The sequence below is a fragment of the Sinocyclocheilus grahami genome, unplaced genomic scaffold (assembly GCF_001515645.1).
Source record: "Sinocyclocheilus grahami isolate Dianchi unplaced genomic scaffold, SAMN03320097.WGS_v1.1 scaffold300.1, whole genome shotgun sequence".
Lineage (NCBI taxonomy): Eukaryota > Metazoa > Chordata > Actinopteri > Cypriniformes > Cyprinidae > Sinocyclocheilus > Sinocyclocheilus grahami.
In genome coordinates, this window is record NW_015505479.1 from 1,074,030 (window position 1) to 1,096,847 (window position 22,818).

Below are 22,818 nucleotides of genomic sequence, written 5' to 3' on the forward strand. Positions count from 1 at the left end.
ACTGTAGATAATATAATATCAATGAAATAAAAGGGCACTTAAATGTACTTAACAAGAGACATTTTCATGACTGTTTCTTAACACACTTAAGTGCACTTTGTAATGACATTAAAGTATATTTCAGTTCACCATAAATGCTTTTCGGTACATTCAGCAGTACTTCAACCATATTTCAAAGACAATAGTTTGACAAAATTATGAATTAGATTAGATTAGCACTTAGCCTACTTAAGTGGGTCAAAACAACACTCTAATGTTCAGCTAATTGCACTTTTTAACTATAATTCATTTTCATTTAATTGCAAATAACATGGAATTATGTGTCCGAAAACATTACATTCAGTTCACACGTAAGTATATTCGCACTTAAGTACTCTTATAAAAAGTATGCTTTTTAAAAGATTACTTAAGTGTACTTTTTTGTCACAAGGATTACTTATTGTAAGCTTTACAGCTCTGGAAAGTAAAATTATATACTTATTTTTCTAATTCATTTGTGCCTACCCGGTACAGCAATAGTCCACTCCTCACACTTGAATGTCTCACTGGGAAGAGACGGGATGCCCACACCAGCCATGTTGGCTGCACGTACCTGGAACTGGTACAGCATGTTTTCCTTTAGCTCTGAAACCTAGGCAGAAAGACAAGGTTGGAGATCACAAATTGGCCACATCATGGTCTAATAATTTTGCTTGTTATTACCCAAATGTACTTACTCTATAAGCTCTCTAGTAAAATTACAATACTAATATTTATGTTTCATGGCTAGTTTTATATATTAACCAGCACTGATTTTTCCTAATATCTGCAGCTACTTTAAAAATAGTGTAACTTTTACAATAAGAAACTACTTTTGCCAATCACAAATATATTTTTTAGCTCTTGCAAGCTTTGTAGCCCAACGAAAAAAAAGCAAACAAACAGAGACAATAAAAAAAAACACTCTCCTAAATTAATCTCTTTGCATATATTGTTATGAAGTCCAATTCCCTGTGGATTTTTATTTATTTATTTATTTTATAATTTATGCTGTTTTATTGTAAATGTATCTGTTCACATTGAGTTTTTGTGCCAGAGAGTACTGCTTTGATTAGAAAAAGGTGTGCTCAAGAAAAGCATGTTTCATGAAGGATAAGTGAGCATGATGCTCAACAGAAAGTCTCATGGCTGTTAAAGGTCATGACATGGAAAGCATGAAAGACATGCAGAAGGGATGGGTTTGAAAAGATTGAGGGAGTGGGAAGGAGTGTATGTGGGAGAGCGGGTGAGCTGGTTTTGTAGTCACCACTATGTTGGATCAGTTGTGACCCAAACTAGAGGAGGTCTACAAGTCCTGACCCCTGGGAGGAATGCAGGGAGCGGAGCTAGAGTTTGGTGGCCTTGACACTAATGTGTCATATAGGACGTGTGGAATGCGTTACAGTGGTCAGAATTAAAAAGTGAAAGCTGGAAAAGTGAAATCATATTCTAAAGATCTTAATGATACCAATATGAGTGTATAAATGACTTACCGATAGCAGCTTTAACTTTAATGGCTTCTGATTCCTGTGAGAATTCACTGATTCCTGCAGCATTGACGGCTCTTACTCGGAAAACATAAGTCTCGTCAGTGGTCAAGCCATGACAGATAAACCTGCATAAACACATGAACAGAAATTAATGTTCCAACCTAAAATTCAAACCTCAAACAAACAGTTCTAGCACTGATTAGTGAAGCTTACTAAGACAAACATTGTATTGTTGCTTATATTATTGTTCATTTAATAAACCCTTCAGTCCCTAATGGCATGTTTACACCAATCAGTCACAAAAATTTGCATTTTGCAGATGTATGGGAGCCCATTTCCGCCACTTCCAAAAAGAAAAAAGGTAAATGTGTTTTTTATCTTACAATTTCTGACAATTTGTATTTCGCAATTCTTACTTTTTCTCGCAATTGCGAGTTTGTATTTCGCAATTCTGACTTTTTTCTCGCAATTGCGAGTTTGTATTTCGCAATTCTTACTTTTTCTCGCAATTGCGAATTTGTATTTCGCAATTCTGACTTTTTTCTTGCAATTGCGAATTTGTATTTCGCAATTCTTAATTTTTCGCGCAATTGCGAATTTGTATTTTGCAATTCTTAATTTTTCGCGCAATTGCGAATTTGTATTTCGCAATTCTTAATTTTTCTCGCAATTGCGAATTTGTATCTAGCAATTCTGACTTTTTTCTCGCAATTGCGAATTTGTATTTTGCAATTCTTACTTTTTCTCGCAATTGCGAATTTGTATCTAGCAATTCTGACTTTTTTCTCATAATTCTGACTTTTTTTCTTAAAACTGTGAGATATAAACTCACAATTGCGAGGTATCAAGTCCCGTTCTGAGGTGGAAAAAAAAGACTGACAATATTATGTTCTCAGAATTGCGAGTTCATGTCTCACAATTCTTACTTAATTTCTCACAAAAACTCACAATTGTGAGAAAAAAGTAAAGATAAATGATGAAAAGCTGAAAAATAATGCACACTCGAGGTGGTGATGTGGCCAAGACGCGAACCGTGTCTTTATTCTATGTGTTTGAAAAGAAAGAAAGCGTGCTTTCCGTCGGTTTGCTGTGAATTTGTGGGGAATAGTCAATTTCATCCTATTGTTTACAATGTTTTGAGCTTGGTCAGTGTATTTGTGGGTTTTGGTTGTTCTGCAGTTGAATTGTAATGCGTTCAAGACCTGCCTGGAACTACTTTAGCCGTGCGTTTCCCTGAAAATAATGTCACACCTCAGAACGCTCGTCAACCAAACAGAATCAAGCATAGAATGTTTATCCAGGTGAAATCGTTCAGGATCGTTTGGAACTATTTTCTTTGGAGGAGAAGGAGTCTATAAACCAACTGGCCAATTTGTGTCTCAAACGTAAGTTACTTTATATTAATTATTCCATATAGAATATGGAAATGTTGTCTAAAAGCAATATCACTTTTAGAATCATGCTGTTGTACTGAATATTAGACTGTGATCACTGCCTTGTACCTATGGACATGTTACAGTTGTGATATTTAGTATAGCAGCACTCTTGCTTGTGTGTTTTGATTAATTATAATTACAATGTATGTGTCGTTATACCTTGTGCCTTTAACTGGTTTGTTGTTGCATGGCTCCCAAGTGTTGCTCCCTGCAACGCTGCTCTCAATGTAGTAGCCCACCAGCTCTTTAGCATCACGTGAAGCTTCCCATGAAACCACCACAGATGTGTCTGTATTGCGGGTAGGAACCACACGGCCAGGGGCTGATGGGATATCTGCAGGCAGGTAAAGAAAACATTGAACTATTATAGAATTTATTATATTTAAGATCAACCAACAGTTATCTGTATGCGGTAATTATTTTGGTAATATAATCAAAGCTTCTGCAAAGCAAAACAGCAAACAGCTTTTAGTCGAGATGAACAAACAAGTTTAAACATCCTGCTTTTTACATGACTACTCACCAAAAATAATGACATGGAAATGAAATATGCATATGAGTTTAAATTGTTTTAAAATCGCACATCAAACCAAAATGTATTCGGACACCTTCAACATCTCTCACATTATCACAGTTTGTTCGCTATAGTTTAGAAAATGGTAATAAAATATGACAAGAACTCAAGAGTTAAACTGTGCCAGAACAAATTCATCTTGATAATGTCAGATTACTTTAATAGAAAGGTATGCAACAAAACATGGTAAGGTCAAAGTGTCAAATAAAATTTTTGGTCACAAATTTTTTATCAGTTTTACTAGTAGTCCACTGTATGAAGAATGTTTTGATAGAATATGTCACCGTTTACTTTATTTTGCTATCCTCACTTACATAAATTAACTATAGTGTCTTGCACCCACTAGTAAAAAAATTAAAAATTTTCAATTACAAGATTTCCACAATTATAAAAATTACATTTTCAAAACTGCTCTGTAAAACGTGGTAACCAGCAACTTTTACCGTAATGAGTTTTTTTCTACCTGATTTAATCCATAAAAATTTCTGTTGTTTGGTATAAATTTATGTATTTAGGTTTAGGTTCGATGTTACTATTTTTAAGTCTTCAGTCTTCTAATTTTATTTTGATAGCTATCAATAATTAAGACGCAAGATGGCACTAGTTGCATTTGTGTAAAACAAGAAAAGAAGGACATGAAAGTAGTGCTGGATTCAGTTTTCCCGATGTGCGGTCCACCAATCAGAATTACCATAAGTATTCCAGAGAGCCATGTATTAATATATGCTAATATAACAATGTATTTAAAGAGGCCATACTCATGAAAACATCAAATATTCCTTGATCTTTTGCTTGGTTTAGAGGCTGTTATTGAATATATCATACCCAGCTTGTCCCCAACCGTGGTGGCTTCAGTCGGTTCTGATGGTTCACCAACACCAGCTGAGTTGCAGCAGCGAACGCGGAAGCGGTAAGACTTGCCCTCGGCCAGATCAAAAAGAGCAAAACGTGGAGATTTGACGGGGATTTCAGTGTTGACTCGCTGCCAGCTGTCTGTGCCAGACACACACTGCACACACACACACACACACACACACGCACATTATTACTAAATCAATTACAAACAGTCTTCAACATACACTAAAGCTTTAATAAATATATAAATGCCACTGGCAGTGGTTATGAAGTTAAATGTGACCCTGGAGCACAAAAGCAGTGTTAAGTGGCTGGGGTATATTTGTAGCAATAGCCAACAATACATTGTATGGGTCAAAATTATAGATTTTTTCTTTTATGCCAAAAATCATTAGGATATTAAGTAAAGATCATGTTCCATGAAGATATTTTGTAAATTTCCTACTGTAAATATATCAAAACTTAATTTTTGATTAGTAATATGCATTGCTAAGAACTTCATTTGGACAACTTTAAAGGCGATTTTTCAGATGTCCAGTATCTCGGCCAAACATTGTCCTGTCCTACCAAACCATACATCAATGGAAAGCTTATTATTTCAGCTTTCTGATGATGTATAAATCTTAATTTAGAAAAATGGACCCTTATGACTGGTTTTATACTCATGAAAACATCAAATATTCCTTGATCTTTTGCTTGGTTTAGAGGCTGTTATTGAATATATCATACCCAGCTTGTCCCCAACCGTGGTGGCTTCAGTCGGTTCTGATGGTTCACCAACACCAGCTGAGTTGCAGCAGCGAACGCGGAAGCGGTAAGACTTGCCCTCGGCCAGATCAAAAAGAGCAAAACGTGGAGATTTGACGGGGATTTCAGTGTTGACTCGCTGCCAGCTGTCTGTGCCAGACACACACTGCACACACACACACACACACACACACGCACATTATTACTAAACCAATTACAAACAGTCTTCAACATACACTAAAGCTTTAATAAATATAGAAATGCCACTGGCAGTGGTTATGAAGTTAAATGTGACCCTGGAGCACAAAAGCAGTGTTAAGTCGCTGGGGTATATTTGTAGCAATAGCCAACAATACATTGTATGGGTCAAAATTATAGATTTTTTCTTTTATGCCAAAAATCATTAGGATATTAAGTAAAGATCATGTTCCATGAAGATATTTTGTAAATTTCCTACTGTAAATATATCAAAACTTAATTTTTGATTAGTAATATGCATTGCTAAGAACTTCATTTGGACAACTTTAAAGGCGATTTTTCAGATGTCCAGTATCTCGGCCAAACATTGTCCTGTCCTACCAAACCATACATCAATGGAAAGCTTATTATTTCAGCTTTCTGATGATGTATAAATCTTAATTTAGAAAAATGGACCCTTATGACTGGTTTTGTGGTCCAGGGTCACACATTCAGTTTTACTCTCTGACCTTCTCCACGTAATACATAACCCCTTCATGGCCCTTCTCGCCTGGAGGCTTCCAGCTCAACACCACATAGTTTTTAGTGGCCTCAATGACTGAGAGATCACAAGGTCTGCCGGGAACCACTCCCTCTACATGAAGTCAAGATAAAATGTAAAATGCAGCATATGATATTGGTACTGTAGGTTAACTGATTTTGAAAGAGAATTCAACGGACAAGGAAATGTAAAAAATACAGGTACAGTATTTGACCAATGCACTTTTCCATATGTTTGTGAAGCTTTATCAGGATTTTTTTAATTATTTAATAGAGATTCCCTGTGGAAGTTGAGTTAAACTCTGTAAGCCATAACAATGAGAAACCTCCTCATAATATTAACTTAACATCTCATAATAATGAGAAATGCTCTCTTAACAATGCCGTAGTTTCTCATAAAACTGTGAAATTTTCAGGTGATGAGAAATGTTCTCGTTAAAATGAGAGTTTATTGTCATAATGGCTAAACATCTCATAACAATGAGAAACGTCTCTTAATAATGAATTTGTTTCTCATCAATCATTATTATGAGAAAGTTTCTCATTACGAGATATTACAAGAATTGTTTTTTATGAGAAATGTTCTTATTACAAGATGCTAAGTCATTATGAGAACGTTTCTCATAATACAATGTTAAGTCATCATAATAAGATTTATTTTACATTTTTTAACTCACAATAAAATGTCTCATTATTATGAGGAAGTTTCACATTATTATGAGATACTAAGTCATTATTATGAGAAAGTTTCTTATTATTACAAGTCAGAGAAAGTTTCTTATAATGAGATGTTAAGTCATATGATTTTTTAAAAATATAACATTACGGCATTACAAGAAAGTATCATTATTATAAGATACTGAGTCATAATTACAGGAAAGTTTCTCATGAATATGATATGGAAAGTCATTATTTTGAGTAATTTTCTCTTTATTGAGATACTATGTCATTATGAAAACATTTCTTATTGTGAGAAAGTTTCTCACTAATGCAATGTTAAATCATAATAATGAGATTTGTTTTCTTAATATCATAACATGAAATCACAGTTCATTATTATGAGATATTAAGTCATTATGAGAAAGTTTCTCACTAATGCAATGCTAAATCATAATAATGAGATTTGTTTTCTTAATATCATAACATGAAATCACAGTTCTCATTATTATGAGATATTAAGTCATTATGAGAAAGTTTCTCATTAAAATAAGATGTTAAGTCATAATAAAGATATATATATTTTTAATATTATAACATTAACTCATAAATACTCATAACTCATAAATACAAGAAGGTTTATCAGTATTATGAAAAAGTCAGAATTACGGGAAAGTTTCTCATTATGATATAGAAAGTCATTATTACGAGACATTTTCTCTGTAATGAGACACTAAGCCCTTATTATTACCCTTAATATTCTCATTATTATGAGATAATAAGCCATATTAATCTTATTATTATGGTACAGGAGGTCAATATGAGACATTTTCTCAATAAAATGAGTATAATCATAATTATTAAGTTTCTCTCTATTATGAATTACAGAATCATATGTTTAGCTGAACTATGGTGGTTTCTATAGTATTCTCTATATTTAAAGGTTTTTAATAACAGTGCAAACCCTAAAAAAAGATAATTTTTATGGATGCAAGATATTGGATTTTTGCCGATATCCGATATTTTTCAACTCATTTTGGCCGATATCGATACCGATATATTTCCTTTTGTTTGGAAACAACACCAAGTCTCTCCTGTGCAGAAATTATAAGCAAAATATTTTTAACAAGAACTTATTTGTTAGAATTAAATAAACAAGTACAGTACATTGAAGCTTTGAAAATAACTATAAATAAACTATATATCAATCGCTGCATTTTTCCCCAGAAACATGCAGTGTTAACCCTAACATTTTATTTTAAGATTTAACATTTGTAGATGGTCTAAAGCAAAAGAGTTGTAAAAATGATCAAAATCTTTTAGAGCTTGTGATTTGTTTAAAAAATAAAACATATTACACATTAATGTATAAATCAGTATATGTAAAATTATTTAATTTACAAGTTTTTTATTTTTTTTTCATGTAAGCTATAGCTTCTGACCTTTAAATCAAAACATACTCATGATTTTATGACATCAATTACTACTTTATTTAATCAGAAACACAGTCTAAATGTAATTTGTTTAGGCTATTTTACTTTTAATTTAATTAGAAGTAGGCCAACAGCGCCCCCTAGGATTTAAAACTCATTACTGAGCAGGCGTTAGGACCCGCTGCACGTGCTATTACTGTTTACTCTATCACACACCAAACGCGTCATACGTGCTTTCACAGATTAAATGCAGCGATCCAAACAGTCAATCTAATCCTCATTCAGACAAAACTTTTCTTCAAGAATGAGCCACACTGCTAAACTGATCTAATCGCTAGCACCTCCTGAGCACATGTGAGTAAACGCATTCATCTTATCGGCAAGACATATCGGCATAATTTTCCATATCAGACCAATGCCGATATTTACATTTAAAACTATTATCGGCTGATTCCGATATCAGTCCGATAATATCGTGCATCCCTAATCATTTTAATTTGACATTTCTCACCCACAGGCTCCTCCTCAGTCACAATGATTTGTCCAGTCCAAGGAGCAGAGGGACCTACAGAACAACAGTATATTTGATTGCTTCCTTTGCTTTTAGTTTTTGTGTATTCACTCTGTTGATCTTGTTGTACCTTTTCTTGTGCGGTCTGCAGGGTCCATAGCGGCTACTGGTTCAGACACACGAGATGGATGGCTCATGCCTGCCTTGTTCACCGCACGCACTCGAAACACATAGCTTCGTCCTTCCACGAGACCAGTTACAGGGAAGCGTGCAAACTTCACCGGAGTGTCATTGCATTGCGCCCAGTGTGTCATGCCAACTTCACACCTGCAGTGAGAAAAGGGAGGGAAATACATTTTAATGCACCAAGAATTACAATCTGATGTTCTACAGGGTTTCTGTTGGTTTTAAAAATTACTTTAAAAAGTCCTAATTCTCCCTTCCATAAATTAAGGCCTTAAAAAGGTCTCAAATAAAAGCAGTATGTCTTCATAGTCATGGCATTAAATGTTGCATTCAAAGCAAAAATAAAAAATAAATATAGTAGGTTCCTCAGTAGGTTGTCTTGTTTTCCAATACAAATATCTGAACATCCTTAAATTAATATACATTTACTTTAGATGCAAAATGAAGATATGAAGTCTTGTTTTCTGAGAAATTGAACAAAATTAAGTCAGTTTATGCTTAAAACAAGAACAAATATCTGTCAATGGGATATTAATCTAGCATGAAATCTCCCTTTGAATTAAGTTGATTTTTCTGAGCCCACTTGCAGATATTTGTTCTTTTTCAAACATAAACTCACTTCATTTTAATCAGTTTCTCAGAAAATAAGACTTCTTCCCCCGGTTTCACAGACAAGGCTTAAACTTAGTCCTAGACTAAACTGTAAGTCTGAGCTGTTTCAACTGAAAGAAACTTGCACTGACTGATCTTAAAATATATCAGAGCCTTTGTTTTGTCTCGAGATGCACACCAGTAATGTTTTTTTCTAAGCACTTTCATAAAAATTGCTTAAATGTCCTAATTAAACTTTGATCTAATCCTGGCTTACTCTAAGCCCCGTCTGTGAAACCGGGCCCTTAAATCATTTTGCTTTTGTATCTTGATTTAAGAATCTTTAGAGGTTTGCACTGGAAAACAAGACACTTTTTGCAGTTTGATCAAAAGGTATAGTAAAAAATAATTCCATATTCTAGCTAAGCTACTTTCAATATCCATCGACAACTAGATTCTAAAGAAAACCAGCTGATGTTATATAGAGTAAACTGCGTTATGCTGGTTTCAGCTGGATTTTCCGGTGATATGAGATTTAGTGTTTCTGGCCTATATGATGTTTATTTACATTACGTCCCCTTGGAATTATAAGGTTCTATCTGGCATTTTTGTCAAAATTGAGTTATTCACATATCCTTATTCTGTGACAACTTATTTACACTATGTGATAGATTTTTTAATGTTGTGTACATTTTGGGACTTTTTATTTTATTTATTTATATCTACACAGTCGAATGGAATGCAAAAATCTTTGAAGCTCAATATCTCAGAACTACTCGGAATGCAGATAGAACCTTATAACTCCAAGGGGACGATTATACATTAGAAATCTATATGGATAACATCTTCATTAGAGCTTTTTATTTGATCTTGTGTGTTGTCTGTATACAGATGCAGTGACCTGTCAACAAAATATCCCAAAATGGGGCTTCCTCCATCCACAGCAGGCTGCTTCCAGGTAACGATGACATAATCTTTATTAGCATCCAGACTATGAACATCTAAAGGTGCACCAGGAGCTCCAGCAACCTCTGCATCAGCATCTAACAAACACACAAATGAAATAAAGTCTAAATGAATCATTTAAGCAATTGCAATGAGTTTACATCAAGCAACTGCATGCCATCCCTTGTGAAAATGTAGTGCACTTATTTTGTATTAAATGTGCACTTGTAGTTTAATTCAAATCTTAAAAGCATATTTTTTATAAAACTGTACTTGCAGATAATGTTAATGAAATAAAAGGCCACTTAAGTGACTTAAAGAGAGACACTTTCATGGGTGTTTCTTTACACCCTTAAATACATTTTTAAAAAGTGTACTTTGTAATAATGTCAAATTAAGTTTTACTGTTTAAATTATGTTTTAATAATATTTTGTTGTGCTTTAAAGGAGCACACTTATTTTGATGTGTAGACTAACATACATGCAAAGTATATTTTAATTACCATATAAGCTTGAACCTGCTTTTACACATCAACTATATTTCAAAGTTATTATTAAAATTACATATAAGTCCTACTTAAGTGGATCATAAAAGCACTTAAAAGTTCAGCTAACTGCATTTACTACAAATTATAATTTAACTGTAATTAACTTTTGCAGTTAAATGTCTGAAAACATTGCATTCAGTTTGCACTTACATTATATATATATATATATAAACTGTAAAAAAAAAAAAAAAGATTTTTCAAAGTTGCATATAAAGATTATTGGAGTGTGTTCACTATATCAGGTTTCTACTTAAAAAGTTTGCATTTAATTCTTTGTAATTGTTCGTGAAAACTTTCTGCACCAGTTTTTTTGTTTACTTGTATAGCAAATGTATAATTAAGTACTCTTTTTAAAAGTATGCTAAAGTGTACTTCTTTTTCACAAAGCATGGTACAGTGTTGTTGATTAAAATCTAAATGCAAATGAAGTTTTATAAAGTGTATTATTGTAGTATTTTAACTAGGGGAGTGTTGAGAACTTCATTCGTCGAGGCAGTTTCACAGCTACTTCATCTGAATGTCATGACGGCACAGACACAGCATGATAAATTTAGAAAGAAACATGAGCTAGGAAGGGAGGCTTACAGAGACATGTAAATCTCACACACTGTACAAGCCAAAAGAGTGTGTCACAATATTACCAGCATGAATATCTTGGCCTGTAATAATGCAGCAGGCTCAATTAGAAATAGCTGAGTGTATTGGTTCTCACCTCTGACAAAGACATACGCTGAATGTGTCTCAAAGCCAGATTTGGTGATGACGCGAAGTGTGTAGAGTCCTTCATCCTCCTTGTTGAGGTGTGAGAGAGTGAGTGTCGCTCTGTCGCCGCTCCAGTGCATCTGAACCCATTTTGACGGCACCAGCAGTTTATCTAAAACACACACAAACACATCCATGCATTACAGAATGTGTCACTATAGGAAGAAAATGCATTTTAGTATATAAAGGAAAATATACAGTCTAAAGTTTTTATGTTTCTGAATGACACAAAAATTATATTTGAAAAATTTGAATATAAAAATATTATTTTTTTAATATAAAAATTTCCAATTTGTCTATGCTCACCAAGACTGCATTTTTTGACCAAAAGTACAGTAAAAACTGTAAAATTATGAAATATTATTAAAATTTAAAATAACTGTTTTCTATGTGAACAATTTATTAAAAAATCTATTGATTTCTTGTGATCAAAGCTGAATTTTCAGCATCATTACTCCAGTCTTCAGTGTCACATGATCTTCAGAAATCATTATAATATGCTGATTTGGTGTTTAAGAAACATTTCTAAATTATTATCAATGCTGAAAACAGCTGTGCTGCACTACCAAGTCAAATAAAAAAATTATACTTTTATTCATCAAAGATGCATTAAATTGATCAAAAGTGCCAATAAAGACCTTTATAATGTTCTAAAAGATTTATATTAAAATATCTTTTGAATCTTTTGAACATTCTATTCATCAAAGAATCCCGAAAAATAAAATATTACACAGTTTCCACAGAAATATGAAGTGGCACAACTGTTTCAACATTGGTAATAATCAGAACAGTAAAAACTGTAAAATTATGAAATATTATTAAAATTTAAAATAACTGTTTTCTATGTGAACAATTTATTAAAAAATCTATTGATTTCTTGTGATCAAAGCTGAATTTTCAGCATCATTACTCCAGTCTTCAGTGTCACATGATCTTCAGAAATCATTCTAATATGCTGATTTGGTGTTTAAGAAACATTTCAATGTTTAACAATGCTGAAAACAGCTGTGCTGCACTACCAAGTAAAATAAAAAAATTATACTTTTATTCATCAAAGATGCATTAAATTGATCAAAAGTGCCAATAAAGACCTTTATAATGTTCTAAAAGATTTATATTAAAATATCTTTTGAATCTTTTGAACATTCTATTCATCAAAGAATCCCGAAAAATAAAATATTACACAGTTTCCACAGAAATATGAAGTGGCACAACTGTTTCAACATTGGTAATAATCAGAACCATTATTTAAAAAAAGAGTACCAATAGTAACTGATAATAATCGAGCAGCAAATCAGCGTATTATAATGATTTCTGAAGATCATGTGACACTGAAGACTGGAGTAATGATGCTGAAAATACAGCTTTGATCGCAGAAATAAATTACATTTTACAATATATTCACATAGAAAACAGATATTTTAAATTGTAATAGTATTTCACAATATTACTGTTTTACTGTATTCTTTATCAAAGAAATATAGCTTTGGTGAACATAAGAGCTTTCTTTCAAAAACATAAAAAAATCGTAAATATTCCAAACTTTTGACTGGTAATGTATACACCAATTTGCAAGAAGTAAAGATTAAATATGCATTGTAAATTGATATCAGGATTGGCCAATATTAGCAATAATATCTGGGGCCAGATTTACTAAACAGGGCAAATTAGCGTTAGAGCGCAATTGCATAAAAGTGCTGATGGGAAAATTCTACGTGTGATTTACTTACAATATGCACATTAAAGAACACAGACGCAACCAAATCATTTCCATAATGACCAGCGCAATCTACCAAGAGCAGCGCAAGTTAGTGTCGGCTTTAAGACATGCTTTTTTGGGGCGTTAAATAATGGCACAAATATCAGTAATTTGATGAGCGCTCAATTTTGCGAGAGACACTATCAGAGATCACAGTCTTACCATCTCTGTACCACTCTATCTCAGGCTGGAAGCGCTGCAGTGACGGGTAGATGATAACAGAGCAGCCAAAACTCAACGTCTCACCCTCACGTCCAAAAGACACCCCAAACTTCTCCACGAGGTGCGTCTCGAATGTCACTCCATACTCCAGACAAGGTGCTGCAGTGCACACGCACATTAAATTCAGCTTTGTTTTATGAAAATACAGTATTGATGTGTAAGACTCCAGGATTCATTCACCTTGTGGAAAATGATGCATACATATAGGCACGTATTTATAATGAAACACACAGTTCATGTACAATGAAAAGTACAATGAAACTTTTCACATGAACATCATCAATAATTGAAAGGAGACTGACAGCAGGCATCATTTAGGTGGAAAACAAATTCATAAAAAACACAATAAGATAACAAAAGAGCGGTGAATGCTAGTGACTAGGAAGACATTTGCATTGACAGTACTGAGACAAACAAAGAATAGAAAACAGAGACACTTCCATGAAGATGAATACAAATACACACACAGAAACTGGAAATGGAAATAATAAAGACAAGATATTTATGCAAGAAATCTAATGTCCTCAGTATGGACGCTGGTTTCCACATCGTTTCACCCATGTTTCGCAATTCTGAGACGAGAAGTCGTAATTGCGAGATATAAACTCGTAATTGCGAGAACTGCATAAAAATTTGAATTCTGAATTAAAAAAAAAAAAAAAGTCGGAATTGCGACACGGCAAAATTTGAATTCTGAGTAAAAAAAAAAATCAGAATTGTGACACGGAAAAATGTGAATTCTGAGTAAAAAAAAAAAGTCGGAATTGCGACAGAAAAATTTGAATTCTGAGTAAAAAAAAAATGTCAGAATTGCGACAGAAAAATTTGAATTCTGAGTAAAAAAAAAGTTGAATTGCGACATGGAAAAATGTGAATTCTGAGTAAAAAAAAAGTTGAATTGCGACAGAAAAATTTTAATTCTGAGTAAAAAAAAAAGTCGGAATTGCGACAGAAAAAATTTAATTCTGAGTAAAAAGAAAGTTGAATTGCGACATGGAAAAATGTGAATTCTGAGTAAAAAAAAAGTTGAATTGCGACAGAAAAATTTGAATTCTGAGTTAAAAAAAAAAGTCGTAATTGCGACAGAAAAAATTGAATTCTGAGTAAAAAAAAAGTTGAATTGCGACAGAAAAAATTGAATTCTGAGTAAAAAAAAAAAGTCAGAATTTCAAGAAAAAATTTCAGAATTGTGCGATGTAAAATATATATTAGAGTAGAAAACAAATAGATAATTTTTGAAAACAAATACATTACTTTTTTTTACTGTATTCTTTATCAAATAAATGTAGCCTTGGTGAGATGAACAGTTGAAATGGCAAGATATAAACTCGCAATTGCAAGAAAAAATGTCAGAATTGCGAGATGTAAAATCAGAATTTAAATAAAAGTCAAAATTGAAAGAAAACTCAGAATTGTGAGAAAAATGTCAGAATTCTGAGTTTATATCTTGCAATTCTGACTTTTTTTTTCTCAGAATTGTGAGATAAAAGGTCTTAATTACCTTCTTTTTTTTATCCCATGGTGGAAACGAGCTTCCATAATAAGCCTTGTCTAGTCTGCCTTGAAATATTTTTTACATTTTTAAAGGAATATGAAGGAATATTAAAGGAATATTCCAGGTTACATATAACAAACAAAAATAAAAATGTTTACAGTAATGCACTTTACAATGGAAGTTTAAGGGTCCAGTTGCCTCTAGATTTACATTGCAAGTGCATTACAGTAAACATGCTTTTGTTTGTTTTTTGTTATGAGAAGTGATGGAAATATTTTCTGTGATACTCGTTAGAAAGTTGCATTTAATATTTTTTCAACAGTTCTTTTTTATTCTCCAAACTGACTCTATCAAGTAATGTAATACTGGCCTTATTGTAAAGCTTAAATGTTGAACGATTTTATGTTTTATTTTTCAAGACAAACATGCAATATTGGGATAATAGCAATTCCATGTTTAAAAATGGATACTAATCCAGCACATTGCATGTAACTTATCAAAGCAATCCTGAATGTTATCTATATTAGACAAATTCATCAAGATAGAGGAGTAAAACAATGAGAGGAGACGATCATGCATATAAGATGATCAGGGAAACCAGACGAGACTGAAACATTAAAAGAGCATTATAGAAAAACCTTCACCAAGGTTACCTTTGAAGCCGAACTTTCTGCTTTCTGCACCAGCGAATCGGAAACAAAATAGCCATTAGCCAGCTTACATGAAAAACTTTAGCCTCATGCTCACGGCTTCACACACTTCAGCAAAGCACACATACAGAAATTGTGAAAGAGAGCAATTAAGTATCAGGTTTTATACTGAAATACTTACGGAGTCTGGGAGATGGCAGAAACTTCTCATTTCAGAATGAGAAGAAAATCAATTTCTCCTTTGAATCCTAAATGTCATATCACACAAAACAACAAGATTTTTCATGTTTTATCAGATAATTGGACAATGTTTTCCTTATGATCCCCTTATGACCCCTTTTGAAACACTTAGCAAGTGACCTTCCCAAACAGAAACTACGCATTTTCTTGAACTATTCCTTCTAATGAAACTGTAAGCAGAATTTGAATGACTCACTATTCATATATTTCACTCACTCTATATTTGACTTTTTCGACTGATCTGCCATATTTATGACCATCAGTGGGACATAAGTAATGGCAATGAATACAAAAAAACCATGAATGTAGATGCCAAGTAAAAGTGTTAATCTTTGGATTTGAACAATACCAGGTCATTTTTACACATTTCAAGTTAAAAAATCTTTAAAACCCATCTTAATAAAACAGATGAATAGGACATACTAAAATACATTTTGTATTGGGTAGTAAGTAAATTGATTTATTGGTACTTTTAATAGATTACAATTCAGGACTTCCTTATGAAAGCTGTACATTATGGGTCAAAATTCTAGAATAATTAAAAAATGTTTAATATTGATGAAGACTCTTCTGCTCACCAAGGCTGCATTTGTTTGATCAAAAACATTATTCGTACATTATTATAATCATTCAGAAATCACTCTAATATGCTGATTTGCTCAATTATTATTAATTATTATTTGCACTTAATATTGTTTGATATTAATAGTGGTTCTTATTATTATCAGTGTTGAAACTAATATATTATAAATGTCTTTACTGTCACCTTTGATAAATTTATTGTGTTCTTGCTGAATAAAAGTTGTTTTTTAAAAAGAAAATCTCACTTACCCCAAACTTTTGAATGGTAGTGTATTACAGTTTCCACAGAAACATTGAACAGCACAAATGTTTTCAACATTGATAATAATCAGAAATGTTTCTTGAGCAGCAAATCAGCATATTAGAATGATTTCTGAAGATCATGTGACACTGAAGACTGGAGGAATGATGCTGAAAATACAGCTTTGATTTCAGGAATAAATTACATTTTATTAGATATTCACATAGAAAACAGTTCTTTTAAATTGCAGTATTTCACACTGTTTTCACTGTATTTTGATCAAATAAATGCAGCCTTGGTGAGCAGAAGAGTCTTCATCAATATTAAACATTTTTTAATTATTCTAGAATTTTGACCCATAATGTACAGCTTTCATAAGGAAGTCCTGAATTGTAGAGCAGAAGAGACTTAATCAAAAACATAAAAAATTATTATAAATAATTATTCCAGACTATTTGACCATTAGTGTCGTTGCTATTACGGCTGTTTAGTGTTTCTCATTAGGAAGATTTTAGGATGATTTATTTCAGACCTACTTTTGACGACAACAGAAGCAAAAGCAGAGGTCTCGCCCTTGCTGTTCATGGCCGACACACGATACTGTGCAGTGTCATCGAAGTCACACCTGGAATTACAGACAGACATGTTACACACCTGACCACTGCAAATCACTCTATCTGCTTTAAGAGGATGAAGTCCATGTGCGCTCACTTGTTAATCTCCAGGGAGTGGACGCTGTAGCTGCTCTCCACTTTGTACTTCTCTGGCGTGGCCATCGGATCAATGCTAACATTGTTCTTGTACCTAAGAGAGAAGAACGAATTTAAATACTTTGGGATAATGTAGTGCATCAGAGCTTTTTGACTGAAAAGGCCAAGTTTACCCTCCACAGCATCTCAATCCAAATACAAATGCACTAAAAAAACTGCTACTGAAATCATTTTCACTCAGAAATTGCTAGTGCATTTCACAAATATAACAAAGAAATGGCAGGTAAAAATGCTGCATTGTGCATGTTAGGCCAGTAGTTGGCGATGTTAGTTTGTAAAGAACACGCAATACTGTATGTATGACGTCACTATTTCACGAATTTGGGTATTTTCACATGGAGATGATAACGGTATCATTTTCAAAAATTTGCACTTTGAAACCTGTTTTCAAAAGTTTTCTAAAATGACTTTATCATGTAAACGAACAGCCAAAACGCATTAAAATGTTTCAGCTTTTAGTTGAAAATGGTGTTGTGTACGCGTCCCCTGAATGGAGGCAATTTTGATTTCAAAATAATTTTGTTACTCGAAATAAAATAAAGTTTAACTGACATAAAATATAAAAAAACTCAAATTTATTTTATTTTAACTTTTTCATTTAGTTTAATTTTATGTACTAAAATAACTTAAACTTAAATAAATATAATAAAAACTTAAATAAACTTAAATAACTTAAAAATGACCAAAAACTATATAGATAATAAAAAATACAAAACATTTATAAAAATGACAAAAACACATCAAAATTGCCAAAACTTCAAGTAATATTATACAGAAAATATTTTGAAAAATCTAAATATCCATAATAAAGTACTGCATGAGAATTTGTCCCTGGCAACCAGCGATGGTTCAAGGTTGTGGCATGGGGACAGCAGTCGGTCACTTCGAGTTATGTCGTGACAACATTAGGGGTCCATGGAAAGCACCACAACCTGAACCCCGTCACAACCCTATGGCATTACAAATGTTGACAAGCAACCACGTGTCAGACAAATGCTACGCAAAGGCCATAACCTTCCCACCGTCCCCAGCGCAAATTCACTGACCTTGGTACCCGCAAGGACCAAAGGTGAGTATATCGCTGCTGGTGATAGCCAAGCCGCTGTTCCTTTCACCACAAAAATATGTAAATTTGTAAAAATATGCCATATGTACACCTAGCCCAGTAAAGGGGCTGACCGGAGACCCGGGCAAGCTAACACCAATACTGAGCCTAGCGTCAGACTGCTCCACCCAGCCTGACTGCCGGGGGTGCTGGAGGACACTCAACCAGGGTTTGCCGTCCGGGGAACTGTGCTGGAGGAGGAAAGAGGCGCTCACATCCCCGGGTGAGGGGGAATGGCGCTGCGAGAGCTGAACTCGTCCTACATGGCTTAGATGGGTGAGCGGACTTTGCCTTCCAGCCGATGGTCGTGGGCGGGCAGAGATGTGTGGCCACTGACTCATCCAGGGGAGTCAGTCTGTCGTACCCTTTTTCTTCAGCTCCGTCGACCGACGTGAGGTCGGATGAAGAGGAGGCACGTAGGCAGGTCGAGTAGGGGGCGCGCCACGATCTGGTCAGCTCTTCATGGACCTCAGGAAAGAACCACTCATCCAGGCAGCTACAGGTGGGCTCCTCCGGCGGAGACCACTCTAAACCCAGCTCCTCCACAGCTTTAGACAGGACGCGGAAAAGTTCGGCATCCATGCCCCTGCTGGACTCTGCAGACGGCAGGGAGGCGGGGTCGTAGTACGAGCCCGGCAGCTCCTCTGCGTCAGAAGCAGCCAACGACATGCTGTCGACCATGGCGTCACACTCGCTCCCACCGAACAAGACCAGATCGCTCACAGCCGCAGAGGGACACTGGTCTGGGTGGTAGAAGAGGAAGGGAGAAACCTCTCTGTGTGGTGAGAGTGAGGCACGCGGGGGCTCAGCCGGTGTGGGAAATTTGCTCTAATAGTATTTGAGGGCAGGGGACCAGAAGAGACCGTGACTGCTGCAGGAGCTGAAAACGGCTGGGGAGTGGCGAGTCAGATGAGCAGAGACGTCTTGATCCGCTGCTGGGCTCTTCCACGGTGAAGGGTTTCGAGTCTCATAGAGCAAAGATCTTGAAGTCGTCACTGAAGGAGAAGAAGTCTGAGATCCAGTGGCGAAATGCCCACTTATATAGCCAGATGGCCCCGCCCATTCTGGCGGGATCTGGCGAGCTTCGTCGCTATAGACTCATGCAGCTCTGCTGCCGAGCCATTGGTTCGTTTTTAATTTACTGCACAAACCAATGGCTGTGCAGTTACACTGCGTTATTGAAAAGGCTTCAGTCATCAGAGAAAAAGGAGTTTTCCCCATAGTGTCTTTGCAGACGCAGTACAAATGAAGTATCGATAGGGATCTTAATCATACTAAAATAACACTGCTTATCACATTATAATCTTTATGTAATACTACTATCATTAGTCGTATACTGTACATCTCTAAGCATGTGTGTTTGTGTACACATGTGCATGTGTTGTGTAAGTATGTGCATGTGTGTTTGTGTGTGTGAACTCACCACACAACGCGTGGTTCAGGCCATCCTGAGATGGTACAGTGCAGTCGCACACACTGTTTCTCCCAAACAGTGTGGGATCGTGGCTTAATCACAAACTCGGGTGTGTGCATCAGGCTGTCCTCGTTCAGACGCTTATGGTACTCTTCGTTCTCATAGATCTGAGGACATGCAGCCATTCATATAGTGTTCAGAAAGTGGCAACATTCTTTGGTCATAAATGCATTATGAACATGCAGGGGAAAAAAAGTTATGCATTTATGAGCAAACACAATTACAATGTCAAGATACAAACTGCATCAGAATATTTTGACTAATCCCTTGATTTGTAAAAACAAAAACAAAAAAACAGTATACAGTAATTCACTTACAATGGAAATCTAAAATGCAAGGCATTGCAATGAAATGAATATTAAAATATACTGTTCTAAAAAATATACTGTTCTAAAAATATAACCACAAGAATCAAACATCATACATGTTACTAACCTTGTTCGTGCAAAGTTAAAAATTTCAGCTCCTCTCATAAATATCCCTTGTGAAAAAGAAGTGCACTTTATCATTACTTTAAAAAAGAGCATTTATTATAGAAATAATATACTTGAAAAGAATATACTTAAGTGTGAACTGAATGTAATGTTTTTGGACACATAATTGCATGTAAATTGCAATTAAATGAAAATGTATTATAGGTTAAATTTATATTAAATGCAGTTAGCTAAAATTTAGAGTGTTTTTAACTCACTTAAGTAGGACTTAAGTGTACATTTTATATGAAATTTGATTTATAAGTAACTACTTCTATTGTCTTTGAAATAAGGTTAAAGTACTGATGAATGTACTGACAAGCATTTATGGTAAACTAAAATATTAATGTAATTTCTATTGAAATTTTAAATACATTTGCAGTTTAGTACATTTAAATATATTAACTTTAAATGTAATATTAAATAATACACTACAGTTAAAATTATAATTATAATCAAGTACTTTACATGGGCTTTAGTCAACACATTAAAATAAGTGACTTTTGTTAGTCAACACATCAAAATAAGTGTACTTAATTTTGGAAACATTTAATTTTACATTATTAAAAAGTGCAATTTTTAAAAGTGTACTTAAGTGTGTTAAGAAACAGTGATTAAAGTGTCTCTTTAAGTCACTAAGTTGACCTTTATTTCATTAATATTATCTGCAGTTAGTTTTTTATATAATTAAATATTTATATACCTACAGTATATATTTTTATATACAATTAAGTGCACTTCTTTTTGACAAAGAATGTTATGGTGACTTACCAAAAGATGATTGTTTACAAAGAGAAAATCCACCCAGAGCAATTACAGTAATGCATGGTAAAAATGAATGTGATTCTTCCATTTGCATCTTCTATTTATAACAGATTCACAAAATATTTGCACGAAATGTATTAAGCATTTATAATGTGTCCATTGAGACTCAGGCTGTTCAACAGAATCATTGGTTTTATTTGTCCAGTCGTGTCAGTGTAAATATAATCTCCTTGAGGATTCCCTCAGCGATGATCAGCACATCACTTGTCAACAACAGTAGTTTCATAGTCGCTTTAACACACACCACAGATTAACACACCACACACCACACAACCACATAAAACATTACAACCCTTGAAATCCAGCACCACGGTGGCACGGTTTGTTGGCCCCAGGATCAGAACTAAATAAAGTTTGTGTCGTGATACTTTCTTGCTTTTCTTTTTCTATCTAAAAATAGGGAACATACAGTATGCATGAGTTTAATAGTGTTCCTCAAAGCCTCCAATCAAAGCAAACTCAAATGCATCTTCTGTTGCACAATTAGTTCAAACAATAAAATTCCCATCTTCAAATAGTAAATGACTTGAAACAATAAAACTAATTTGTTAATTGAGTGTGTATTTTTACCTTTGTGTTTAGTAACATGGGCTGGTAGCACTTTATTTTAAGGTATCCTTGTTACACATGTACATGTACTTACTATTGTAATAACAATAAATTATGCAAGTAACCCTAAAACAAACCCTAACCCTAATCTTAACACAGTACATGTAGTTAATTAATATTACTCAGTACTGTATAATTACACAGTAGCAAGGGCACCTTAAAATAAAGTGTAACCCATGGGCCAAATCAGTTTGCAAATGTATGAGGTTTTTTTTTAAATAAAAGCTTAAATCATAAAATGTTGCTGCACTACTAAAAATAATCTACAATTTCTGAATAAAATGAATGTCTATTTACATCTAAATGGGATGTTTTTGACTGTTTTGTTATCCATCAGATGTACAATTTGAGTTACCATTGGAGTCAATTGAGTTATACGCTGAAGATTAATACACAGGGTTAGGAGATTGTACTCTTGATTTCTACCCTTGTGAAAAAGAAGTGCACTTAATTGTACTGAATGCGCACTTGTGCTGTGCTTCAAATCTTAAAAGAATATTTTTAGAAAATTGTATGTGCAGATAATATAATATTAATGAAATGAAACACTTAAGTGAATTAAGAGACACTTTCATGACTGTTTCTGAACACACTTAAGTACTCTTTTAAAAAGGGACTAATAATGTCAAATTAAAAATTGTACTTTAAAGTATATTTTAAATCTTTGTTTGAATCTTTTGTTCTGCTTTAAAGAAGTACACTTATTTTGATGTGTTGACTAAAGTACGTCAAGTACTTGATTACAATTTTAACTGTAGTGTGTTACTTGATATTACATTTAAAGTTAAAATCTTTTAAATATAATACATTGCAACTTTATCATTACAAATGTGTAAATACAAATATATTTAAATATGACATACAAGTTTCAACAGACATTAC

At 33.9% G+C, this 22,818-nt stretch overlaps 1 protein-coding gene across 1 annotated transcript in view; it reads right to left on the bottom strand.

The window, feature by feature from the left end:
- The window catches only part of myom1b (myomesin 1b), a 43,930-nt gene that overhangs the window by 13,119 nt on the left and 7,993 nt on the right, over positions 1 to 22,818 (bottom strand). The window contains exons 4-20 of the mRNA XM_016293201.1: positions 19,979 to 20,136; positions 17,392 to 17,484; positions 17,217 to 17,305; positions 15,852 to 15,865; positions 15,799 to 15,820; positions 15,621 to 15,644; positions 13,413 to 13,571; positions 11,442 to 11,603; positions 10,138 to 10,279; positions 8,590 to 8,786; positions 8,460 to 8,513; positions 5,828 to 5,952; positions 5,103 to 5,286; positions 3,104 to 3,278; positions 1,512 to 1,633; positions 717 to 724; positions 505 to 631 (exon numbers count right to left, since the gene is read on the bottom strand). Coding sequence (XP_016148687.1) covers positions 505 to 631; positions 717 to 724; positions 1,512 to 1,633; positions 3,104 to 3,278; positions 5,103 to 5,286; positions 5,828 to 5,952; positions 8,460 to 8,513; positions 8,590 to 8,786; positions 10,138 to 10,279; positions 11,442 to 11,603; positions 13,413 to 13,571; positions 15,621 to 15,644; positions 15,799 to 15,820; positions 15,852 to 15,865; positions 17,217 to 17,305; positions 17,392 to 17,484; positions 19,979 to 20,136 — 1,855 coding nt within the window. The remainder of the gene's footprint in view (positions 1 to 504; positions 632 to 716; positions 725 to 1,511; positions 1,634 to 3,103; positions 3,279 to 5,102; positions 5,287 to 5,827; positions 5,953 to 8,459; positions 8,514 to 8,589; positions 8,787 to 10,137; positions 10,280 to 11,441; positions 11,604 to 13,412; positions 13,572 to 15,620; positions 15,645 to 15,798; positions 15,821 to 15,851; positions 15,866 to 17,216; positions 17,306 to 17,391; positions 17,485 to 19,978; positions 20,137 to 22,818) is intronic.